The 25,577-nt window shown below is 44.2% G+C and overlaps 1 protein-coding gene across 4 annotated transcripts in view; it reads right to left on the minus strand.

The window, feature by feature from the left end:
- The window catches only part of EVL (Enah/Vasp-like), a 164,183-nt gene that overhangs the window by 123,273 nt on the left and 15,333 nt on the right, over positions 1 to 25,577 (minus strand). For 2 of the 4 annotated variants that reach the window (XM_067725924.1, XM_067725950.1), the window contains exon 1: positions 180 to 394. The exons of 1 other annotated variant lie outside the window; for it this stretch is intronic. In XM_067725924.1, coding sequence (XP_067582025.1) covers positions 180 to 202 — 23 coding nt within the window. In that variant the 5' untranslated portion in view covers positions 203 to 394. Of the gene's footprint in view, positions 1 to 179; positions 396 to 25,577 lie in introns of those variants that run through there. One more of the 4 variants, XM_067725960.1, reaches the window with a different exon arrangement.

A 25,577-nucleotide genomic window follows, 5' to 3' on the forward strand; every position in this document is an offset into this window, starting at 1 on the left:
AACAGCCTGGACTGGTACCACCTCCGCGCCTCCCGCCCCCGTGACCGGGAGAAACCCCGCCACAGAAAAGAACCCTTCTTTTGTGAGAACGAGCCAGAGCCTAAGCTGTCATTACACAGCAAAAACCTAGCGAGAACAAAAACCCAGCGGCAGACTGATGTAGAAAACCCAGAACATACCTGAATTCTTCAAATGCAAACATGACCTAGTCAGAGACAATTTCCTTATACTGCCTGGTAGCCTTTCTGGTTCGGAGGACAACCGTTTAGTCAGTCAGATGGTGCAAAGTGCAGAAGAAAGAGGCGGGTTTGCACCCCCCGACCCCCCATATTCTGAAGTAGAAGGCTTTCTGCAGACGGGCCTGCAGCCTCCAGCCAGCCAGCTGCTGACGAGCAGCAGCTGACAGGCAGGCAGCTAGAGGACCACGTGATCATTCCAGCAAGTCTGATTAACGCAGCGAATGCTGAGGCTCCACGCTGGGAGCTGGGTCAGTCCCGGGCAAGAAGTGGAACCCCAGGCACGCCTGGGATCCTGGGGAAATCACACAACACACGCCCCCCCAGCAAGAACCATACGGGGGATGGGGTGGGGGGCAAGAGTGTAAAGGCACCAGAGCGCGATCTGTTCCCCCGCGCGCTGCTGGGTCACCTCCCCGCGGCCGCCGCTGTGCTCAGGGTCAGGTACGATGACCACCGTGGGCAGCGAACGCAGAGGAGACTGATACCGGGCTGCGTGCTACCGGAAATTCTTCAGAATTCTGTATTTTACCCTTCCACTATCAAACATTATTTTAGCACAAATGCACAAGCTGCTCTGGAATGACAGAATTCACATTTTATGCCCGGCACTTTACCACGAACATCACCCTGTAAGTCAACCAGGATGCGTGACCTCATTTATCTGATTATTCATTTATTGAGTACCTAATATGTACCAGCCTCCAATTCCTTGAAGTACAAAAACTGCTGTAATAATTTCAGAACAGAAGTTAAGAAAAAGGAAACGAGACGTCAGCCAAAAAAAGAGGAATGTTTCCCTGCTTGTAAAGCCCGAGCTGGCCAGATTTGCCAAGTGAGCTGAGGTTGTGCTCTGAAAGTTGCCATTAAGGAGAACCGTAGCATCTGGATTGCAAATCTTTATAAAATAAGGCAGGCAGATCTCAAATAAAAACCGGCGAGTCACTCTTGACTTTTCTGCTCTCCCTCACACCGGTCACTGACTCTGATTCTACCTCAGGAAGGTTTCTTTGAATCTGACCCTGCCCCACTCCCAGACCCACTGCCTCAGCTCTCGCCTTCAGCATTTCCCTCGTAGTCTCCTGCATTAGTAACTGGTCTTCCTTGTTCCGTCCCTTCTCTAACAATCTACCAGAACAATTGTTCTCAGTCTGACTTTGATGTCCACCTATTTCAACCCTTAGTTCCTCGGTGGTCACGGGATTGAGTAAAAATGTCTCAGCGCAACACACAAAGTCTTATTTCTCCAACTTTCTTCCATTAAAACTTTTCACAGCCCCCAAAATTCAGCTAGACACTCTCAGTTCCCAAAATAAGCCAGGCCCTCTGTCCTCTGGTCCCCAGGCCAACTAGCCCAGATTATTTCTTGCTCCCCACATGGGCTGCACCCTTCCACGTGGCCCCCATTGTTCCCTGGGCTGCTCCGTCCCCAGGGGCCTGACCCATCCGCAGGATGGTCAGCTGCTCTCTCTGCTGTCAACTGCGCTGCATTACAGCACCCTGCCCACCCCACATCTATGAGGCCCTTGAGGGAGGTCTGTGTGAAGTTAATGTCTGTATTCCCAGGGCCCGGTAGAGAGCTTGACAGGGAGGAGTTAGTAAAGGTTTGCTGAGCGAACCTCCGCAGCTTTCTATCAGGGAGCAAAAGCAAGCTAGGGCATGTGTGTATTCACACAAAGGTGCTCAGGATGAAGGAGCTCCTCTTTAAAGTAATGAAGTGATGACGGCCAACTGAGGCGACTGACTGGTGAGCAGGATACTCTGGGGAGTCCTCTGTCCCTCAAACCACACAGCAGTCATCAACTACGCCGGCCCAGATGCCTTCCACAGTATTCCTGACAGCCTCTGCCGAGACCCTCTAGGGGTGGCAGCTTCCTGGCCGCACTGTGATAGATCAGAAAACGCAGGAGAGGCAGAGTCACTAAATAACCCAAGTTTAAGTCCCAGACCTGCCACCTGCTAACTCTGTGATCACCGGCAGCCTGAGACTCCCTGTATGTAAAACGGGAAGAATGCGGATCCTGCCCAAGGACCCGACAAGGCAGGACTTGTGAAAGTTCTTTACAAGCATGTAGAGTTACAGAGATGTTCTTCACTGTCTTCATTACTTCACAAGGTGGTCTCTCGCTGACAGCGCTGGGACGGCTCTTCTCTATGTGAGGCCACCCTGGCACTGAAGTTCTGTCTGTTCACAGGAGCTCATTTAATTTTTTTCCCAGGGGGAAGAGGGGCAAGGTATTTCTGTCCTGTGATTCTCAGGACAGGAATACAAGATAAATGGATATGCAGATAAAATCACTGTCCTAAGTCCTTTAAAAAAAAAAAGCAGTAGAGTTTATCCAAGTCTTAGGAAGAACAATTTACCCATACCAAATAAAATGATATGATGTTTTAATTTATTAAACTACCTGGTTAGAGTCACAGATGGATGGGGTAGGGGCAAGCTTCTCGAGGGAAAGGAGACACCAGACCGAGCACCCACTGCCCATCCTTCCCACCCTTGAGGGCGGGGGTAGTAAACAGCAGACACCCCACAATGACTCGACGGATCTGTTGGTTGGTCTAATGAAGGTCAAAACCTACATTCCCGGTACTCTTTGCAAGGCATGGGGGGGTAGCAGGGGCCTTAACCCCCAGAGACTGGGCACGGTGAGAACTGCCAGATGTGCTCTACCATGGCCGCCAGGAAGGTCCAGCGCGGTGATGAGGCCTGGTGGGTTAGAGAACCTTTGGACTTCACGCCTGGTTTCCACCGGCGACTCAAGAATCTCCTCTTGGAGAGCTGGTTATACCTTTCAGGGCAATTCTTTTAAGGTCCTAGTAGAGTTGATAGAAATGGTGAAAAATCGCCAAATCCTAGCACCAAGTGTATTTGAGACATAATTTTATGAGATTCCCCAATCTACTAATAAGAGAACAGAGGCCACAGTGGTTAAGTAACTTGCCCAAGATCATATGGCTATGAAGTGGCAGAGCAATGACTTGCACCCGGGTAGGTTTATTTATTTGGCTGTGCCGGGTCTTAGTTGCGGCATGAGAGATTTTTAGTTGTGGCACGCATGCAGGATCTAGTTCCCTGACCAGGGATCAAACCCAGGTCCCCTACATAGGGAGCGTGGAGTCTTAACCACGGGACCACCAGGGAAGTCCCGCCTGCACCTGGTTAGGTTTAATGCCAAAGTTTTTAACCCCTGTGCCTGCTTGGGGTTCCAACGCCACAGACCCAACTGCCTCAGGCTACCTCCCTAAGAGGACTTATTCCACAGACTGTCAGGCAGCCGTGGCCCTGAGACAGGGCTGGGACATGGCAAACCTTTGAGGTTCCTTCATCCAGCTGGCCCTGGCTAATCCCCAGATTTCACAGCCAGACAAGAGACCGCTAAGGGCTGAAAAGGTGGTTCAGCTGCCCCAGGAAGTAGGAAAACCTGAGTTGACATGGCCTTCGGACCAGATTGGGAAGGAGTGTGCTTCAGAGGCTGGGCAATCGCACCTGGCCACTTGATAACTAATAACACCACAGTGTCAGGAACAGGGACTCCTGGCCACTCCACTCCCCTCTAAGTGGCACTTCTGTGACCATACAGTGCTTTAAAAAAGAGTGATCCCAGGCCATCCACCAGTGACAAAGCATGCTCCTACTCTGTGACTTACGCTCCCTTTGTAACACGAAGGAACAACCAGACAGTAATTTTTTAGGCTTTTGTTTTTTTAAATGCCACTTACTTGGAACATGAAACTGATATGAACACAAAACTGATAAAAATGGAAGAGCCCCAGACTACCTGCTACCGGGCTTTCCCCTCCCTCCACCAGGGTCAGGACCAGAGTCAGCCTGGCAACACCAGGCCTAGATGACCTGGCAGCCCCATCACCACTGACCTTTTGAGGCCTCTCCGAGCTACACGTCATCACGCTCACCCTTGTCACTCTGGACTCACTTCCTCTTCCCGGTCTCATCCTATGAACAGAAGCCTCCTGACTGGGCCCGGCTGTCCCATCAGGTCCCACTACTGACCTGCTGCCTGTACTGGCCGTGCAGGCTGCCCGAGGCTTCCGCAGAAAAACAGGCGTGGGGATAACGGAGCAGAAGCACGGTGGGTGACAGGAGGTGTTCCCAAACCTGGGACAATCTTGGAAAGCCACATGAGAAGGATGTTTGAAACCGGTGTCCTTCCTTAGCTTAAGGTGCACACGCTCAGCTTGCCGCAACATGGCTTTCCACGTGAGATGGTCAATTTCCCAAGGAAGTGGAGTCATGATTTAATTGTTGGCGCTGAATCCTCATCCAGCTCCTTTAGAGAATGACAGTCTATGAGTTCCAGGCCCTGAGGTCCCATGGGTTTGAGGCATCACAACCAGTGTTTCCTCTGCCACTTTTTTTTTTTTTTTTTTTTTTTTGCAGTACGCGGGCCTCTCACTGTTGTGGCCTCTCCCGTTGCGGAGCACAGGCTCCGGACGCGCAGGCTCAGTGGCCATGGCTCACGGGCCCAGCTGCTCTGCGGCATGTGGGATCTTCCCAGACCGGGGCACGAACCCGTGTCCCCTGCATCGGCAGGCAGACTCTCAACCACTGTGCCACCAGGGAAGCCCCTCTGCCACTTTTTTAGGTTAGGTTTTTAGGTTTGCACAGCCATGATGTATGTGCAACAAAACAAGGACTGGGCATCTGAGCAGAGACTAGCATTCCCATCACATGAGCAGGAACGCTCTGACATGCACGGGCCCGTACACTTGCGGCTGTGCTGCATACAGACCAAGCGGGAGGGAACATAAAGGGAAACCAGCTACAGACAAGACTGAAAATCCGACTCTGTCCTCACGGCCTGGCCGCAGATGTTCCACTGAGCAGGGGGATGAGCCTAACAAGAGACACTCGAGAGTGTGCTCAGTGGCCTTCCTGGTCGCACCCCAGCTCCTGATCACCCTGCCATCTGACCCCTTCCGGCACAGTCACCCACCCCAGCACCTCCCAGGGAAAACCCACAACTCCTCCTCACTGCAGAATGGAGTCTCGGCACCCCAGCCGGGCCTTCCCGCCTCCACCCACTTCCCACCCTGCCAACCCGGGACCCGGACGCGGGGGTCTCCCCGCCTCCTCTCCACAGAGGTTATGGAGACTGGGGTTCTGAACCCAGTGCTACTACCTGCCTGAGAAGCCTCGGGAAAACTCGCTCCCATCTAAGCCTCAGTCTCTAATCTCAGAACGGGGATGACAGCGTGCGTGTGGGATGCTGGGGAGAGGAAGTGCTGGCACACGTTAACCGCACGCCACGGTGGCTAATATTACCGCATGTTGCCAAATCCCATTGAGCGCCCTCCTGACCAAGCCAGCCGACAATAAGCTCTAAAACTCAGCGATTCCTGTGACAATCAACAGCTATTATTTTAAAAATCTCACATACTGTACGAAAGTCTTGTACTGAGGAGTAATATCTGTCCATCACGTGTCTTAGGCCTCTGACCAGGTGAGAGTCACTGGGGACAGTGTCTAAGGGGGCTGGTGACAGGAGACCTGAGGGGTTTAGCCCCTCACAACCTCCATCAGAAATGTATGGACAGGGCCTTCCCTGGCGGTCCAGTGCTTAAGACTCCGCGCTCCCAATGCAGGGGGCCCAGGTTCGATCCCTGGTTGGGGAACTAGATCCCGCATGCATGCTGCAACTGAAGACCCCGCACGCCACAACTAAGACCCGGTGCGGCCAAATAAATAAATAAATATTAAAAAAAAAGAAATGTACAGACATTCCAGGTGAAACAACATGCTTGCTATGCAAATACAGCGTCAAGAGAAATCCGCCACGATATGGAACCACCGGCTCTGAACTCTCCTATTTTGAATCGGTGGGGAGCCCACTAGCAGTGACCTTTGTTTTCAGTCCTTTCTAAGCCTTCACAAGGCAGAGCACAATCTTAGGCACAGATTTCTTTGTCAGAGATGTGCTGAATGCACTGAATGTGCTTTTATTCCAGTTGAATTAACCTTTCAAAAATTTAAAACCACACAAAACCCTCACCTCGTTGAAAGCACAGGGAACGTGTGAGTCCTGCTCCAGTAACTCCTCCCCCCAAACTACATGTCACCTGAACTATTTAACTTCAAAACAAAAGTTTTAAAGACATCCCTTGCCTCCATGTTGAGAATTCTATTTAAAGTAAAAGCTATCTTTGGAGCAATGTCTATTTAGGTCTTCTGCCCATTTTTGGATTGGGTTGTTGGTTTTTTTGTTATTGAGCTGCATGAGCTGCTTGTAAATTTTGGAGATTAATCCTTTGTCAGTTGCTTCATTTGCAAATCTTTTCTCCCATTCTGAGGGTTGTCTGTTGGTCTTGTTTATGATTTCCTTTGCTGGGCAAAAGCTTTTAAGTCTCATTCGGTCCCATTTGTTTATTTTTGTTTTTATTTCCATTTCTCTAGGAGTAGGGTCAAAAAGGATCTAGACATTTCTCCAAAGAAGATATACAGACTGCCAACAAACACATGAAAGAATGCTCAACATCATTAATCATTAGAGAAATGCAAATCAAAGCTACAATGAGATATCACCTCACTCCAGTCAGAATGGCCATCATCAAAAAATCTAGAAACAATAAATGCTGGAGAGGGTGTGGAGAAAAGGGAACACTCTTGCACTGTTGGTGGGAATGTGAATTGGTACAGCCACTATGGAAAACAGTATGGAGGTTCCTTAAAAAACTACAAATAGAAAGACCATACGACCCAGCAATCCCACTACTGGGCATATAACCTGAGAAAACCATAATTCAAAAAGAGTCATGTACCAAAATGTTCATTGCAGCTCTATTTACAATAGCCAGGACATGGGAGCAACCTAAGTGTCCAGTAACAGATGAATGGATAAAGAAGATGCGGTACATACATACAATGGAATATTACTCAGCCATAAAAAGAAATGAAATTGAGTTATTTGTAGTGAGGTGGATGGACCTAGAGTCTGTCATACAGAGTAAAGTAAGTCAGAAAGAGAAAAACAAATACTGTATGCTAACACATATATATGGAATCTAAGGAAAAAAAAAAAAGGTCATGAAGAACCTAGGGGTAAGGCAGGAATAAAGAGACAGACCTACTAGAGAATGGACTTGAGGATATGGGGAGGGGGAAGGGTAAGCTGTGACAAAGCGAGAGAGTGGCATGGACATATACACACTACCAAATGTACAACAGATAGCTAGTAGGAAGCAGCCGCATGGCACAGGGAGATCAGCTCGGTGCTTTGTGACCACCTAGAGGGATGGGCTAGGGAGGGTGGGAGGGAGGGAAACATAAGAGTGAAGAGATATGGGAACATATGTGTATGTATAACTGATACACTTTGTTATAAAGCAGAAACTAACACACCATTGTAAAGCAATTATACTGCAATAAAGATGTTAAAAAAATAAAATAAAGTAAAAGCTATCCAAAAAAATCATTCCACGATTAAGCAAACACAATCACAATCCATTTTTCAGTCTCCCACTGTTCAGAAGTAGGAGTTTACTGGTAATTACTTCTTCATTCCTGTCTACATCAATCCCTCTCACCCAATAAGCACTCTCTAAGTATCTGTACCAGGTTATTGAAAACTATCCTTGCATTCCCTCAACAAATTTCTGTGTGAAAAGCTAAAGCCTTCAGTTTCATATTCTAATGAAGGAAGTAAGATAATAAATAAGAAAAAGATGGTAAAATAGGGCAAAGTACCAGAGTGATGGGGGAGGAGCTACTGAACTTAAAAGAGGTTAACAGGAAAGGCCCCTCTCAGGTAGGGATATTTAAGCTGAGATGTGAATGACAAGTAGGGACAGTTGTGCAAATACCAGGGGAAGATCAGTGTGGGCAGACAACATAGCTGGTACAGAGGCCCGAGGGAGGAGGAAACTAGCTTGGCTTCTGCCCTTCCACAAGTGTGGCTGGAACGGAGAAGGAGCGAGTAGAGGGGGATGGAGACAGAGGGGAAAGCAGGGCTTTATCAGCAGGGAAGCTGCTGAAGAGCTTTAAGCAATGGAGTACCATGACCTGATTTTCATTTTTAGAAGGAAATGGAAGTGGGAGAAGCTGCTGCAGCTGTGCAGGTGAGAGATGGTGGGCTGTGGACTCCAGGGGCAGCAGCAGATGAGAGACAAGTTGATAGGTTGGGGGCAGGTTTCAGAGAGTCTTTTTCACAACTCAGTTGTTTCACGTTGTGTTTCATGAAACAGGGCAAAGACTGAAAATATTTCAACAGAAATACTAAGACACTGGACTTCCCTGGCAGTCCAGTGGCTAAGACTTCCACTGCAGGGGGTGCAGGTTCGATCCCTGGTCGGGGAACTGAGATCCTGCATGCCAAAGAAAAAAGAAAAATACTAAGACACCACCAGGGCCATGAGCCAAAGGGAGTGGGAGCCCCACAAGAGGAGGTCCTGCCTCGTCTTTCCCGTTCTACCCCAGGGCCTGGAACACAGGACTAGTCAATCAATATCTGCTGAATTAACGAATCAGCAGTTTGTAGATTTAGGGAAGATTTCATAAAAAGATGAAATTGGGTTAAGTCAGCAGTCCTCTTTCCAGTGCAAGCATCAAATAAAAGGGCAGATTATCCTTTTGAATGAACAAGTGCAGCTGCTCCGATGTCACCCAGAGAGACAGAAATTTGCCGAGAGAGTCTTACCAGGAATAGAGGGAGAATCAAGATATAAAAGCACGTAAAGCAAATTCCTACATTCATTCGAGAACTGTTTCCTGGGCACCTGCTGTGTGTCCAGCAACGCTCTATCCCTGAGAGGGGAGGGAGGGTGAAGGAAGATTCAGACACATCTCAGGTCTCTCCAACAGTCAGGAACAGAGCACACAGACGAACAAAACTACAGGATGAGAGTCAGGACTGGTAAGTCAGTGTGCAAGGGGTCTGGAGCCGTGATGTAGGATTTTATAGTTGGTTTTCTTTGAAAAAATTTTTTTAATACAGCAGGTTCTTATTAGTTATCCATTTAATACATATTAGTGTATATGTGTCAATCCCAACCTCCCAATTCATCACCCCCCCCAACCCCCCGCCACCGCTGATTCCCCCCTTGGTGTCTATACGTTTGTTCTCTACGTCTGTGTCTCTATTTCTCCCCTGCAAATCAGTTCAACTATACCATTTTTCTAGGTTCCACATGTATGCGTTAATATACATTTGTTTTTCTCTTTCTGACTTACTTCACTCTGTATGACAGTCTCTAGGTCCATCCACGTCTCTACAAATGACCCAATTTCGTTCCTTTCTATGGCTGAGTAATATTCCATTATACCTACGTACCACATCTTCTTCATCCATTTGTCTGTCGATGGGCATTTAGGTTGCTTCAGTTTTTCCCTACTTCAGCTCACTGTTCTTATCAAGACCCTCTTGAACCCTGGTTCCCTCGTGCAGCTGCTGATGAGCTTGGAGTGTGAAGGGCTGCGCTGTGGTCCCAGCTCCACTCGTCACCAGCTGAGTGCCCTGCGGCAAGGGCACTTTACCGGAGGCTCAGCTTAGTTACCTATAAAATGGGGACCATAATTCCTGTCCTGCTCCCTCACAAAGAAAGAGGGTCAGATACAACAGTAGGTGTGCCAGTGTTTTGTAACTGTGAGTGCTACATAAATAAATGTTATTCTTTTTTTATTATAAATTTATTTAATGAATTAATTAATTTATTTTTGGCTGCATTGGGTCTTCATTGCTGTGTGCGGGCTTTCTCTAGTTGTGGTGAGCGGGGGCTGCTCTTCGTTGTGGTGCGCGGGCTTCTCATTGCGGTGGCTTCTCTTGTTGCGGAGCACGGGCTCTAGGCACGTGGGCTTCAGTAGTTGTGGCACGCAGGCTCAGTAGTTGTGGCTCGCGGGCTCTAGAGCGCAGGCTCAGTAGTTGTGGTGCACGGACTTAGTTGCTCCACGGCATGTGGGATCTTCCAGGACCAGGGCTCGAACCCATGTCCCCTGCATTAGCAGGCAGATTCTTAACCACTGCGTCACCAGGGAAACCCCAATAGTGCTATTCTTAACAACAAAAGAAATGATCCTTTTCTACTTTGTGCTATCTGAGATCTTGATAAAGCAGGAATTTTAAGTATTCATTCAGGTCAGATAATTAGATGATCCATAAATGCAATTTACTACCCAGGTGACCAAGAGAATTCATATAAACACCCAAAATTGTGGGAATTCAGGGCTGAAAGGACATGAAGTCAAATTAGTCAAACCCCACTCCTGGGTAAGCTACCTAAATGCTTATATCCTCCACAAGCACTCATTTCTGTCAAAGTATAAACTTCAAAAAGCTAAAAACATAACTCTCTCACAAATATATAGTATGCATGTATTAACTAAGTCCTTAATGAGGGAACCAGCAGGATGGCAAAGCTGGTTCAAAGGTGGTGGAAAAAAAGAATGCTGTAATAATCTTGCCAAATTAGATACAAAACTGGTTAATATCCTACACAGCAATTAAACTGTAACTTTTGAGGTTATCTCTTCTACTAAACAGAAATCATTTAGATCTCTTCTGGACAGAAAAAGATCACCTGTCACTTATCAATTTTTCACAAGTTAAAATCTAACTTTACAAAAGTAAGTCAACTCCAAGAATATCAGATACCCCTTAGACAGGTTTGCTAGACAATGCTCTTGAGTGACATTGGAAGGGCACATAATAATCAATTTGCCTTTTCTCCAAGTTTTAGGTAATTTTCCTAAAATATCTAAACCTAGCTTACTATCCATTCCAATGAACTGGTTGAAAAGGATGAGAAGTTCTTTCCTATCTGGTCCATTTTTTGCTTCTGCCTCATTTATATCCTCTTAATTTGTAAAAGAAATCCTTTCAAATAATTGAAGTCAATTCTAAATTATTGCTTTGTCTTCCTAGGTCAAATCATCTGAAATTTGGGGGGGCCCTGTTTTCCAGAATTTCTAGCCTTCAGTGCTTCTCTGAATTCTCTCTAGCTATCACACTTGTGAGTCTCTTAAAGACAAAAAGGGAACATCTGATTCACAGGCACTGATTCACAGAGTCCCCTCCCCCAGGCTCTGGCTATTCTGAGGCAGTTACCATAATTAACTCTAATTTCCTAACTTCACAAAACCACCCCTATCACTCCTTCCTTTCCAATATAACCGTGCTTGGAAGTCACAAACCAAACCCACTACAGAGAGGCACATATAAACCCAACCCACACTAAATGCACAATAATATGAAGTCAAAGAAGAAATCTAATGGATCAGAGAATGTCTTGCTCATATCTGTATTTTCCACAGAGGCCAGGAAATTAGAATGAATAAACAAACAGATTAATTAAGTAAATGCTGTAAAGAACTGAAAGAATGAATGGATTCCAAAGGCTGTGGCATGTTAAGTGTCTCTTAAGAGGCTAAGTAAGGAAGGGAATTTCCGGGGACTAGTCCAGCGGGAGCCTTCAGAAATGGAGACCGGCTTAGTCCGCTTGGGTTGTGGCGTAACGGACTCCGTGGCTTATAACAATTTATTTCTTACAGTTCTGGGGGCTGGAGGTCTGAGATCAGAGTGCCAGCATGGTCAGGCGAGGACCCTCTTCCAGGTCACAGACCTCTCACTGGGTCCTCACACAGTGGAAAGAACCAGGGAGCCCTGCGGGGTCTCTCTCACAAGAGAACTAATCCCACTTCTGAGGGCTCCACCCTCGTAACACAATCACCCAAAGGCCCCACACCTCCTAACACCATCACATAGGGATTACAACATGTGAATTTTGGGGGGACACGAACATTCACATCATAGCAACGACCAAATGAATGAACACTGTGGGAATTTCTAGCACCTACTGGCAAGGCAGGGATGAAGATATTTGATTTTGAAGGCAGGGAATTAAAGGAGTATAAATGCATACATGTAAAATCAACCCACACAGGTCTGAAGGCACCTATGCTGCCCTCAAAGCCAGCGGTCCTCCCTAAGGTCTGAAGTCTAGGCACCAATCCAGGCCATGCAAGCTCCTCCTAATCTGCAAGCACTGAAAAGGAAAACCTTCATTTCACACATGTTCTGAGAACAGAGATAATGACAAAGAAATTACATGAATATATGCCTAAGAGAGGTGTAACGTGAAAAGTCCTGCTTTAGATAAATGTATTTTTTTCCCTCTAAAAGCTAGTTTTTCTTTCTCATATTTTATTTTGTTTGTTTGTTTATTTATTTATTTGGTGGTACGCGGGCCTCTCACTGTTGTGGCCTCTCCCGTTGCGGAGCACAGGCTCCGGACGCGCAGGCTCAGCGGCCATGGCTCACGCGCCCAGCCGCTCCGCGGCATGTGGGATCTTCCCGGACAGGGGCACGAACCTGCATCCCCTGCATCGGCAGGCGGACTCTCAACCACTGCGCCACCAGGGAAGCCCCTCTTTCTCATATTTTATTTCTGATAATCAGGCTTTCTCTATTTCTGATCTCCTACTAAAATATACAGGGTAGTGTTTTTCCTCATCCAAAATAGCACGGCTTCTTAGTTTCCAAAAAAGTTCCATTTGCATGAATCTTACAATGGTGTTTATATTCCTTCTTACAAAAAGCTCTGACAACCAGCATATAACCCTGGTGTTTAAATTAATAGGTATGAGGACAAACTGATTAAAGACCTTCCTGTGGATTGCTAGTGCTACGCTGGGATTTGTTAGGTAGCTGACTAAATTTGGAACTGCGGTTCTTTTTTAAAAGATGTATTCTTGCTAACACAAAAAAAATAAGCATTTTCTAAGCCTCACTCTCAAACCATTCAACTCTCCTATGATACTACCTTCCATGGGCTCACAGTAAATACTGAATAAAAGAAAGAAAAAGAGGGCAAAAAGGACACAGGCACTGAATGAAGCAAACCTTGAGAGCCACTGTACGACATCAGAAGAACATGGATTTTGAAGGATTTCATAGTTTTCACTGATAACGAGAAGTGGCCTAAGGAAAAGGTCAGTCCGATCCTCCCACTTTGACCAAAGACAGAGAAAACCACAGCCCCCCGTTCAGGGTCACAGAACTACTGTCAGAGCTGGAATTAGAACTGAAGTCTTCTGATTTCCAATTTAAGTGCTGTACATCAGTGGCTCTCAAAAATGGGGTCCTTCGCCAGCTGTGTGAGCATTACTTGGGAGCTTGTCAAAGAGGAAAATCCTCAGCCCTGTCTCCAGACGAAGTGCATCAGAGACTTTGGGAGGACGGAACCCAGCAAGCTGTGTGTTTTAACAAGCTCTCCAGGGGAGTCTGATGCATGGTCAAGATGGAGAAATACTGACCGCTCTAACACCTGTGATTCTCAGCTTGGGGGGATTCTGTCCTCTTAATCACTACAGAACAAGTTAAAACCCAAAGGGCACGAAGACGTTAATTCTTGCATAACTTAAAATAGCAAAAAACTGGAAATAAACTAAATGTCCTCAACGAGGGATTGCTCAAATAAAGTACATATACAAAGAGTCTTTATAAGTATAGACCTACATCAACTGCCTAGACGTTACTACTGTTGAGTAAAAACATTAGAGGATTATTACAAACTGTGAATTATCGTATGATACACACTTCCAGAAATCAAACAATAAAACAAGTTATAGAAAGGCCTATAGTGTATTCTCACTTATGCCCCATCATATACAGGCACACCAGAGATACTGCGGGTTCAGCTCCAGATCACCACAATAATGCAATACAATGAATCACACAAATGTTTTGATTTCCCAGTGAATAGAAAAGTTCTATTTACACTACAGCTTATTAAGTGTGCAATAGCATTATGTCTAAAAAATGTACATACCTTAGTTAGAAAATACTTTATTACTAAAAAACGCTCACCATCATCTGAGCCTTCAGCGAGTCGTAGTAGGAACATCAAAGATCACGCACAGATTACAAAACAAATAAAATAATAATAATAATAAAGTTCGAAATATTGCAAGAATTACCAAAACGTGGCACAGAGACACGAAGTGACTGAGCAAATGCTGTTGGAAAAATGGTGCCCACAAACTTGCAGGACACAGGGTTGCCACGAACCTTCCACCTGTAATAAAAAAACGCAGTACCTGCGAAGCGCAGTAAAGCCAGGTCGGCCTGTACATCACATACAACACAGCGCAGTAGTTACAGACTAAGTCTTTAGATCACAGAGCTCACCACTAAGGAGCAAATTACTGCATTGCTGTCAACATCAGTTTCCTTCTGAGTAAAATGGGGTAACACTGTCGTCTCATAGGGTTTTGGTGAGAATCAAATGATGCGATGCACATGGAGCCACTATGAAACAGCTCTTAAGCTGAGCTGTTTCATTATTACTATGCTTTTATCTGTGTACATATGTGCATAAGGAGATGTTCGGAAGCATGTTAGCCAAAATGCTAACAACTGTTTATCTCCAGGGGATTGAATATGCCCTGGTCATCTGTACTTTATTTTTTGTACTTTCCCGTACTGCTGAATTTTTACAATGAATAGGTATGGTTTTTATAAAAACAACAACACTGCTTTGTATATACCCTCCCAACATACAGGTAAGTGTACTATATGAACGTGCTCTCTATTCCAATAGAATTCACGTGATAGGCAATATCTCAAATTAGAAACAGAGCAAGCTGGGGAGCCTGAGACCCTGGGCCTGGAACACTGTTGAATGAATGAAGGAACAGATGAATTGAGAGGCAATAGAGGGCAGCAGTGCTGAGTTTTGGAGCCAAACAGCTGGATTCAAATACCAGTTCTGTCAATTTCTAGCTGTTAAGCTTGAACACTTCATTTTTAACCCCTCTGATCCTGCGTTTCCTCACCTATAAAATGGGATTGTACCAATTTATAAGACTATTATGTGGATTAAATGAGACAGTAAACGTGAAAGCAGTTTGCATTTAGTAAAAGTTCAATAAAAGAGTTCTTTCCCTCTAGTCTCAAGTTTGCTAATGACAAACTGTGTGACACTGGACAAGTTCTCAGTTTTTCACCTATGAAATGAGTATAATATTCACCTACCCCTTGGGATGCTGTGATAATTATGTAAAAGCTTTTTGTACAGTATCAGGTACTATACAAATGGAAAGACTTACTATGATTATTATGGGAGTTTTTTGGTTCAATTTATATTATAGCCTCTTGGCTCCAATAAACTAAACTTGGACAGCCTTTAAAATCTGAGAAACATGCAGATTTTATTAATTAGTAATAATTTACGGACCTTCATGAACGTTCCCAGAATAGCCTAATCCCTGTCTACCTAAAAATAAAGTCTGCCTTGATCTGGCTGGAATCACTGCCTCCCAAGAAACCCTGGTCTATTTCAGCCCGTTGCTAAAGACTGCACAGCACGGAACGAGGGAGCTGGCGGAAGTGCTGGCGGCTTGTGGTTTTGTTCTCCTGATGAGAAAGATGGGAACTCTTGCTTCTTCCCACTGTTTAAGAGGAAGTACTAACCCATCTGAGATGCCTCCAGCTGAAACCCTTACCTAATGGACACACCCACGCTCTCACTGTGGAGCACCTCAGTGACAGCTGACATCTACAGAACCCTTTCAAAGCAGTTCTCCACACCGTCTTCTCTGGCCAAAGAATCATCTGCCATGGCGGGCAAGGCAGGGATTATTATGCTGACTTCAGAGGGGGGGAAACCATGGATCTAAGCGGTTAAAGTGCCCCTGATCAAAGTCAAGCCTTACACTGCCAGCCATGCTTGGTAACAGACAGGGAACTGCACATAGCATTGGATATTTTGAGTATGTCGGCTATCTCCCACGTGGTATAACATTGATTGTTCTCAATTAATGTCTCAATTTGACATCAACTCTCAACTTCAACTGGTCTACCTGACCATGGAGCACTGTCCAGCAAGAAATCTCCAGCACGAAACTTCGCAAACCACGTTTGACATGTTTGATCAGTCGTCGCACCTTCTCCATAAGCTGCTCAAATCTTTTTTTGCATTTCAGTTGTTTTTACCTTTCTTAAAACCATAAAGCATAATATGCTGAAAATGTTGCTTTTTTTTTTCCATCTTCAATACTAAAATGGCTACACAAAAATTTACCAATTTTGATAAGTTTTTTTAAAATGCATGCTGATATGACAGCTGTCACAATACAATCTAACAAAATTGTTTCAAATGAAGTTAAAGACAACTAAGCGCTACTAGAGCCAGCTTATGGAAAAAACCGAACGAACTTTTTGACCAACCCTGTACTTCCCTTTGGGAAAGATGAGAGGGGAGGGAAAATAAAGCTGTGCCTTTAGCCCTGCTTAATCAAGGACGGGGCCAGAGGCTGACACCAGGTAGCTTACATCAGGATCACTTTTCCCTAATGCGAACAACCGAGAAAGATACTTATGTTTATGCCTCCGGTTGACTTATTCTGCCCTAATTTTGCACGTCAGCACACTGTCCTCCCGGGTCTGAAAGAGCCACGGAACCACAGGCTAGCATACCAGAAGCGTCCTTGGACATCACTTAGTTCAGTCTCCTTTCAAAAACAGATCGATGGTGACGATGAGGTTCAGAGGAGGGAAATGACTCACCAAGGCTGCCAGGGAGCTTGGGTGGCGCAGGCCCAGAACCCAGCTCTCCTGGATCCAGGCCTAATGCCCTCTTTACCGCCTTCCTCAAGTGACTGACCTCAGACCTATCTCCAGTGACAACAGCCCTACGCCACCCTCGCTCCCTATGCCCTCCGTATCCTAATCCTTTCCTCTCTCGGAATCGAAGTCATGCCTCTTGGTAAGTGGACGCTCAGAATACACCACATGCTCAATGTGGCAGTAAAACACCCCCATCTCCAGACCTTTACTACATAAGGGATGAGCCTACATGCTGATTAACAGATACAGGATGGCCATCAACCTGCCCTTTAGGCACGAACGGCAACAGACAAAAGAAACTGAACTGTCCTTTCCTTCTGCTTCTCAACTTCCTCAAAGCTTGAAATTCTCAACGAGAAGCCAGATAGCTATGTTAGCCATACGAGAAATGCTGAAGGAGCTACGCTCGGGCAAACAATTACATTTACAAGTGATTTAAAAAATAAATGCAATAGCAAACACGGGGAATATCGAGTACTAACTGAAGGCTAGGATCACAGATAAACAGAGTATCTGGAACTCCACCACTGTGAATTTTTGAGCAGTACAGGGCTGTGACTCCTGAGCTTGGGACCTGCTGGGGCCCATGCTTTCCAGCCAAAAGGACAAGTCGCTTGTCTCTTTGTGCCTCAGGCTTTTCACCATGAAAAGAGAGCAGTAACAGCACCTACCTTCTGGGAGTACTGTGAAGATAAAACGAGACAGTGTATGTTAAGTGGTTAGAACAGGGATGGCATGTGAAGAGTACACATTAATACAAGCTATTGCAATCCTTATTATTGAGTACATTAATTGAGAAACAGATTTCAGATCTTCTTACCAAGCTGCACTTTTACATTTAATCACATTTTCACAAACTATAAAACAATTAAATTACTGCCCAGAGAAAGATGACTTCGAGAGAGAGTACTGGAAGAAACTAACTTTTAGTCTTAAGAAAGCTTTCTGAGCTTTGCTGATATCCTAGTACATGCTAGATGGTATTTTTTTTTTTTTTTTTACAGTTAAAGCATGTATTCAATCGTTGTTCTTATGAAATTTTCACCAATTAGGCACTCAGTAGTTATCACTTACTTTCCAAGGCAAATAACCAACCTTGGTGGAAGGGAGAAGGGGTAAGACGCAGGGCCCGCAACGGTATTTTCCCAATTCTTCACAATGCCCTCAGATCTCTGCCACCCAGCATCAATAATCAAGATGAGAGGCACCATGGGAAGTACACTGTTTCCAAAATGCTTGGTCAGTGAAGCCATCAGGAACAGAGGTAAAAAAGAATAAAACAGAAATGAGAGATTTATTACATGCTGTAGCAAGTTAAAAGTGAATGAGGGGCTTCCCTGGTGGCGCAGTGGTTGAGAGTCCGCCTGCCGATGCAGGGGACACGGGTTCGTGTCCCGGTCTGGGAAGATCCCATATGCCATGGAGCGGCTGGGCCCGTGAGCCATGGCCGCTGAGCCTGCGCTCCACAACGGGAGAGGCCACAACAGTGAGAGGCCCGCGTACCGCAAAAAAAAAAAAAAAGAATGAGTAGATAGTCAAGTGACTTTCAACAAAGGTGCTATGACAACTCAATGGGGAAAGGATAGTCTTTCCAACAAATGGTGCCAAAACAATTGAAGATCCATACGAAAAAAGTGAACTGAGACCCTTACTTCATACCATATAAAATGGTTCACAGACTAAGTATAAAACTATAAACCTCTAGAAGAAAACATAAGGGAAAATCTCTCTAATCTTGAGTCAGGCAAAGAACAATCCATAGAAGAAAGTATTGGTAAGCTGGACTTCATCAAATTTAAAGATAGATGTGCTTTAAGACACTGCCAAGAAAATGAAAGGGCAAGCTACAGACCGGGAGAAATCACATATCTGATAAATGCTTACATCCACACCGAGTAACAAAATCTCAAAACTCAACAATGAGAGAACAACCATAATATAAACTGAAAATAACCTATATAAATATACAACAATGAGGACTGGTTAGATAATCTAGCTACTTCCAGTCAGTGAAATACTAGTGAGTTGTTAAAAAGTTTAAACTCATCAAAAAAAACAACATGAATTGACAGAAGGACAGAAGGATGGGTATATGGATTGAGAAGTGACAAAGCATATCTAGTGAAATGGTGGTGGGAGTATAGATATTTACTGGATAATGTGATTTTTCTAAGTCTGAAAATTTTCATAAGATGTTGAAAAAGGTTAAGCTCTAGAATACTTCATAACACAAATATGTCATCAAACATGATGTACTGGTAAATAAAAAAGATTACAAAGCTGTATGCATAGTACAAATCCACAATATATACATTTTTTTTAACGTGCGCCCGGTGGAAAAGGATACCCAGCAGAAAGTTAACAGTGACTGTCAATGGATGATGTGATGACAACTGCTTTTCCTCTTATTTTTGCTGATCCGTCGTCTTCAAATTTTTCTATAATGATCAAATATTCGTATGATTTAAAAAAAGAAGAGCCCTGGTGGTGCAGTGGTTGGGAGTCTGCCTGCCAATGCAGGGGACTCGGGTTCGAGCCCTGTTCCGGGAAGATCCCACATGCCGCGGAGCAACTAAGCCTGTGCACCACAACTACTGAACCTGCGCTCTACAGCCCGCGAGCCACAACTCCTGAGCCCGCGCTCTACAACTACTGAAGCCCACACCACACCTAGAGCCCGTGCTCTGCAACAAGAGAAGCCACTGCAATGAGAAGCACACGCAACGCAACGAAGAGTAGCCCCTGCTCGCCGCAACTAGAGAAAGCCCACGCGCAGCAACAAAGACCCAATGCAGCCCCCCAAAAAACAATAAATAAATTTATTTTTTAAAAAAGAGGTGCCTTAATAGCAGTGAGGCAATAAATAATTTCAGACAAGACTGATTGGAATTTACTTGATCACAACCTCGGTGACAGAAAACACTCCCTCCAAAAACCTTTAAAAGTCTTAAGCTTATTCAACATGCATTCAATGAATAGTTCTTTCAGCCAGCTACTGCCTACTCGCTGAACTTTGTGCCCAATGCTGAAACTTATTAACAATTAGGGCTGCGCAACTTGAAATGTACATATCAGAAAGAGAGCTGATAAAGCCCTGAATTCTGCACCAGTCACACCATATCCACATCTTAACTGGAGTCAACAATCTGTAAGCACCACTGACAAACTAGAACCTGTTGTACAAAGCTCAAGTGAGCAGTGTGTTAACCTGGGGCAAAGTCGAGGAAATGACTGCCATAGTCTAAGAACCTGGGTGCCGTTTTGGATGATGCAGTACTTGGATCAACTAGTAGACGTTTTAGAGAAGCAAACACCAGCTGAATATAAGAAGAAGGAAGAGATACCCAGGGCTGGGTTAGTAACGTAACAACCCAGGGAACACCTTACCACCAAAAGTATAAAAGCAGAAGCTGGGTAAAAGCTGAACATAGATAATGGCTATGATTACATTCAAGAAGTATTAACTGAGTGCTTATGATGCAATAATGCAAGTTCCGTAATCTGTGCTGTCCAGCATGGTAGCCACAGGGGGCTGCTGACCACTTGAAATTGGCATTATAATCAGGAGGTATCATATGAAAGAACATGTGAGGGTAGGCTCCTTATAATATGGAGAACAGAGGAAATTACTCTGAAGAGGGAGAGAGAGGCCAGTTCGTGCAATACTTTGTAAACTAAGCTAAGGAGTCATAACTTTACCCAGAAAGACACAGAAATATCCTGAAGAAACTCAGGAAGAGAATATTAACTCAGATTTGAGTATCGACAATTTAACAAAATACAGAGGGGACAGTTTAAGAGGTAGAGAACAAAAGCGGAATATAATTATGGCATTTTAATAATGATGAAGACCTATGTATGTCAGTATCACAGCTCTGAAGGGGACAAGAGAGAGTTTAAGGAGGAAGACATGATAATGATACTGATGCATCCACTTGGATCTGACTCCATCAAGCCTCTAGGTTTCTAGTTTGGACCACAGTGCGCAGCTCACTGAGATTGAGGATTTTGGAAGAAGGAAAGTCTGGGAAGGAGAGCAATGTGTTCAGTTATTTTTTTTTAAAACAGATTTATTTAGAAAGAGATTTTTTATTCCATAAAAACCACCCATTTAAAGTACACAATTCAATGATTTTTTAGTATGTTCACAAGGCGGCACGACAATCACTGCAATCTAATTTTAGAATGTTTCCATCATCCCCCAAAGAAACCTTATACCCCCCGGCAGCCCCTCCCCATTCTCACCCCTTAACCTCAGCCCCACTAATCTACTTCCCGTCTCTACGGATTTGCCTTTTCTTGGCATTTCACGTAAATGGAATCAAACAATATGTGGTCTTTTGTGACTGGCTTCTTTCTCTCAGCATAACGTTTTCAAGGTTCATCCATGTTGTATCAGTATGGGTACCTCATCAGTGGGTACCACTGTATGAAGAGCCCACATTTTATTTATCCATTTATCAGACATTTGGGTTGTTTTCACTGTTCGGCTACTATAAATAATGCTCCTATGAACATTCATGTATAAGTTTTGTATGGACGTATGTTTAATTTCTTTCGGGTATGTGCCTCACAGGGGAAATGCCAAGACATATGGAAACTCCGTTTAATGTTTTGAAGGACTACCGAACTGTTTTCCAAAGCAACTGTACCCTTTTACATTCACCCCAGCCAATGTCTGAGGGCTCCAATGAGGTTTACCCACAGAGCCACTCACCCAATGTGTGCAGAGCATCCACACCCTCACCAACATTTGTTATTATCTGTCCTTTTTATTCCAGTGAGTGTGAAGTGGTATCTCACTGGGGTTTGGTTTGTACTTCCTCATGTCTAAGGATGCTGAGTACCTTTTCATGTGCTTATTGGCCATCTGTACATCTTCTTTGGAGAAGCGTCCATTTAAATCATCCGCCCATTTTTAAAGTCAGTTTTCTTTTTATTATTGAGTTGTAAGAGTTCTTTGTATATGTTAGATATAAATCCCTTATCAGATATATAACGTGCAGATAGTTTCTCCCATTCTGGGAACTGTCTTCTCACTTTCTTGATAGTATAGTTTGCAGCACACGTTTCTACTTTAGATGAAATCCAATTTATTTTTTTCTTGTATTGATACCATTTGTGTTTTGGTGTTATGTCTAAAAAGTCACTGCCTAACCCAAGGCCATGAAGATTTACTCATATTTTCTCCTATAAGAGACTAAAGTTTTGGCTTCCACATTTAAGTTCATTATCTATTTTGAGTTCTTTTGTATATGGAGGTAGGTAGGTTCAACTTCATTCTTCTGTATGTTGATATTCAGTTGTCCCAGCATTTGCTAAAAAGGCTATTTTTCCCATTGAATTGTCTTAGCATCTTTGTCAAAAATCAATTGCTCATAAAATAGTGGTAGTGAGTCTAGTTTTAGACACGCTGAACTTGAGGTACCTGTGCTCTGTCTTCCTGGGAATAAGCTACATGTGTGGATAACCATGTCTTCTACTCACAGCCCAGGAATTAGTGAACTCGATGAAAGTCAGTGGACGATCATCCATCTGTGTGATTCACAGTCGCTGCCTCATCACCCACAGATGTGGACACTCTGAGGCATATCACTCTTTGCTCTCGTGAAGGGACCAGTTGGTTCTCTTTCTAGTACTGCTCTTCCATTTGGGACTCTTCTCTGATTCAGTGTATTGCTTACACTTCTATTTTGTACAGTGACACAAAACGAGGAGAGCATTTTCCTTCTTCCCAGGAAAGGAAGTCCCTAAAGCTGATCAGTTAGAAATCTCAGCTGGTAGAAGAACGCAGCGTCAATGGGTATATTTGATTTTCATCTGTTTATAGGCACCGAGGCTCCAAGGTGTGGTGTTTCTATTTTGTATAAAGGGCTTCAAACGTGTGCCAGGCCCAACAGTTTTCTGTGTTCAGGCAAATGTTAAAGAATTTAAATTTTTAAATTGCTAATGACTTCAGTGGGTCAGAGCTCAGTGAAAGGAAAGCCCTCTAAAGGGCCACTAATTAGAGAGAAATCATGAATAACTTGAAGAACCGGAGACATTAAACTAAATTGATGAGAGACTTTCTGAAGACTATTGTTTTCAAGCAACTGAAAAGCCAACTGGACGAAAGAATAAACCAGTAAAAAGAAGTGTAAAAGAACGAAAACAGAAGATAGAAGAGCCTAGCCTAGCCCACTGCAAATGCAAAAACATAAATTAAAAAAACTGTGTTGTCCATACCTCTTTTCTGGCACTTTTATCTCAGATGCCTCACGCTCCCCTTCTTGGCTACATACTACTACCCAAGGTCCAACTTTCACTCGCCCCATCCCTAGCACCACTGTCTTGCATATGGTAGGTACTCAATATCTATCTTTCAAGTAAAAATTTAAGCAGGTATGACATGTGAAAATAGATAAATAAGCAGTAGTCATGTATTTATAATACAGAGAAGTCTATACTTTTCTTAAAAAAATTCACATTTATTATAGTAAATTTAAAATTCTAAAGTATTTTTAAAGTATTCACATTTAGGGAATTCCCTGGTGGTCCAGTGGTCAGAACTTGGCGCTTTCAGTGCTGGGGCCCGGGTTCAATCCCTGGTCGTGGAACTAAGATCCCACAAGCCATGTGGCTCAGACAAAAAAAAACAAAAAAAAACCTACTCATATTTACTGAAATTATGTTTCCATTAAGTATTTAACACCACCTTTATTGTGTCAAATAACTTCCACATGTGTTTACATTGCCTAAACCAATCACCATGTACACGTCTCTCAAAGATAAAAATAAAAAGGTCAATATATTGACTTCCAGGGGCTCTTCTAGTTCTAAGATCTAAAAGCCTGTGATCATCATTCCAATTTCTCTTCTGTCCCTACCTCAAAGCTACACAGCAGGGGATTAAGCAAAGATGATTAGAACCATGCAAATACGCCCAAGGACAACTGGCAGTCACACTTGTTCACACATGTCCTCTACTGAAATACTATAAACACTCTTGTCTGGAGTCTGAGTCAGCCTCTAAGCTGAGATGGCCATGGTGAACAAGAAAAGGTAAAACACAACTTATTTCCTTAAATATGCTAATCATAGTTCTTTTGAAATCCAAGTCGATCATTTTATTATGTCTGTCCTTACTGTCTATGTTTTCCCTTGGTTTTTGGTTAAGTCTTATCTTCTCATATATCTGATAATTTTTGATCGAGTGCCAGTCACTGTATATGAAAACTGTATAGGGCTTCCCTGGTGGCGCAGTGGTTAAGAATCTGCCTGCCAGTGCAGGGGACACGGGTCCGATCCCTGGCCCGGGAAGATCCCACAACCGCAGAGCAATGAAGCCCGTGCGCCACAACTACTGAGCCTGCGCTCTAGAGCCCGTGCTCTGCAACAAGAGAAGCCACGACAATAAGAGACCTGTGCACCACAACGAAGAGTAGGCCCCTCTTGCCTCAACTAGAGAAAGCCCACGCGCAGCAACGAAGACCCAACACAGCCAAAAGTAAAAACAAATTTATTATTAAAAATAAAAACTGTATAGGTAATTCACGGCTCCTCTAGGAGGATTTGCTTTTGTTTCTAATGTGCAGATAGGTAGGTCAGGGGTACAAACCACTCCGGGTCACCTTAATCTAGTTAGATATTGAGATGATTCAAAGCAGTACTCCAGCTCCTGAGAAGGCCAGTCTATGCCTAAGTTCACCCTTGCTCCTAAGCAGAGCCCTTATGAAAACTGGGGCGTTTACTAGGGCTCCTCGTCCCTGGCAAGGGTGCAAATACCAACTTTTTTTTTTAAATCTCCCCTGTCCCATGAATCTCCCGAAAGCTCTAACCAGCTTCTCAGTTGACAATTTCAGCAATGACAACTGCGTCAAAGGAAGAACTGGTGCCCAATGTCGGGCTTACCTGACAGCCCTCTACCAAATCTTGGCTCTGCAAATCCTTTCTGCCTTGTAGCTCTCCTATGCCTTCAAACTGATTCATTTTCCCCCCCTTTGGTGTGTATTTGTATTTATTTATTTATTTTAACATCTTTATTGGAGTATAATTGCTTTACAATGGTGTGTTAGTTTCTGCTTTGTAACAAAGTGAATCAGTTATACATATGCATATGTTCCCATATGTCTTCCCTCTTGCATCTCCCTCCCTCGAATCCTCCCTACCCCAACCCTCTAGGTGGTCACAAAGTACTGAGCTGATCTCCCTGGGCTATGCGGCTGCTTCCTACTAGCTATCTGTTGTACATTTGGTAGTGTATATATGTCCATGCCACTCTCTCACTTTGTCACAGCTTACCCTTCCCCCTCCCCATATCCTCAAGTCCATTCTCTAGTAGGTCTGTCTCTTTATTCCCGACTTGCCCCTAGGTTCTTCGTGACCATTTTTTTTTTTTTTTTTTTTTAGATTCCATATATGTGCTAGCATACAGTATTTGTTTTTCTCTTTCTGACTTACTTCACTCTGTATGATAGACTCTAGGTCCATCCACCTCACTACAAATAACTCAATTTCATTTCGTTTTATGGCTGAGTAATATTCCATTGTATATATGTGCCACATCTTCTTTATCCATTCATCTGTTAATGGACACTTAGGTTGCATCCATGTCCTGGCTATTGTAAATAGAGCTGCAATGAACATTTTGGTACATGACTCTTTTTGAATTATGGTTTTCTCAGGGTATATGCCCCGTAGTGGAATTGCTGGGTTGTATGGTAGTTCTGTTTTTAGTATTTTGAGGAACCTCCATACTGTTCTCCATAGTGGCTGTTGCAATTTA

Source organism: Pseudorca crassidens, chromosome 1 (assembly GCF_039906515.1).
Source record: "Pseudorca crassidens isolate mPseCra1 chromosome 1, mPseCra1.hap1, whole genome shotgun sequence".
NCBI lineage: Eukaryota > Metazoa > Chordata > Mammalia > Artiodactyla > Delphinidae > Pseudorca > Pseudorca crassidens.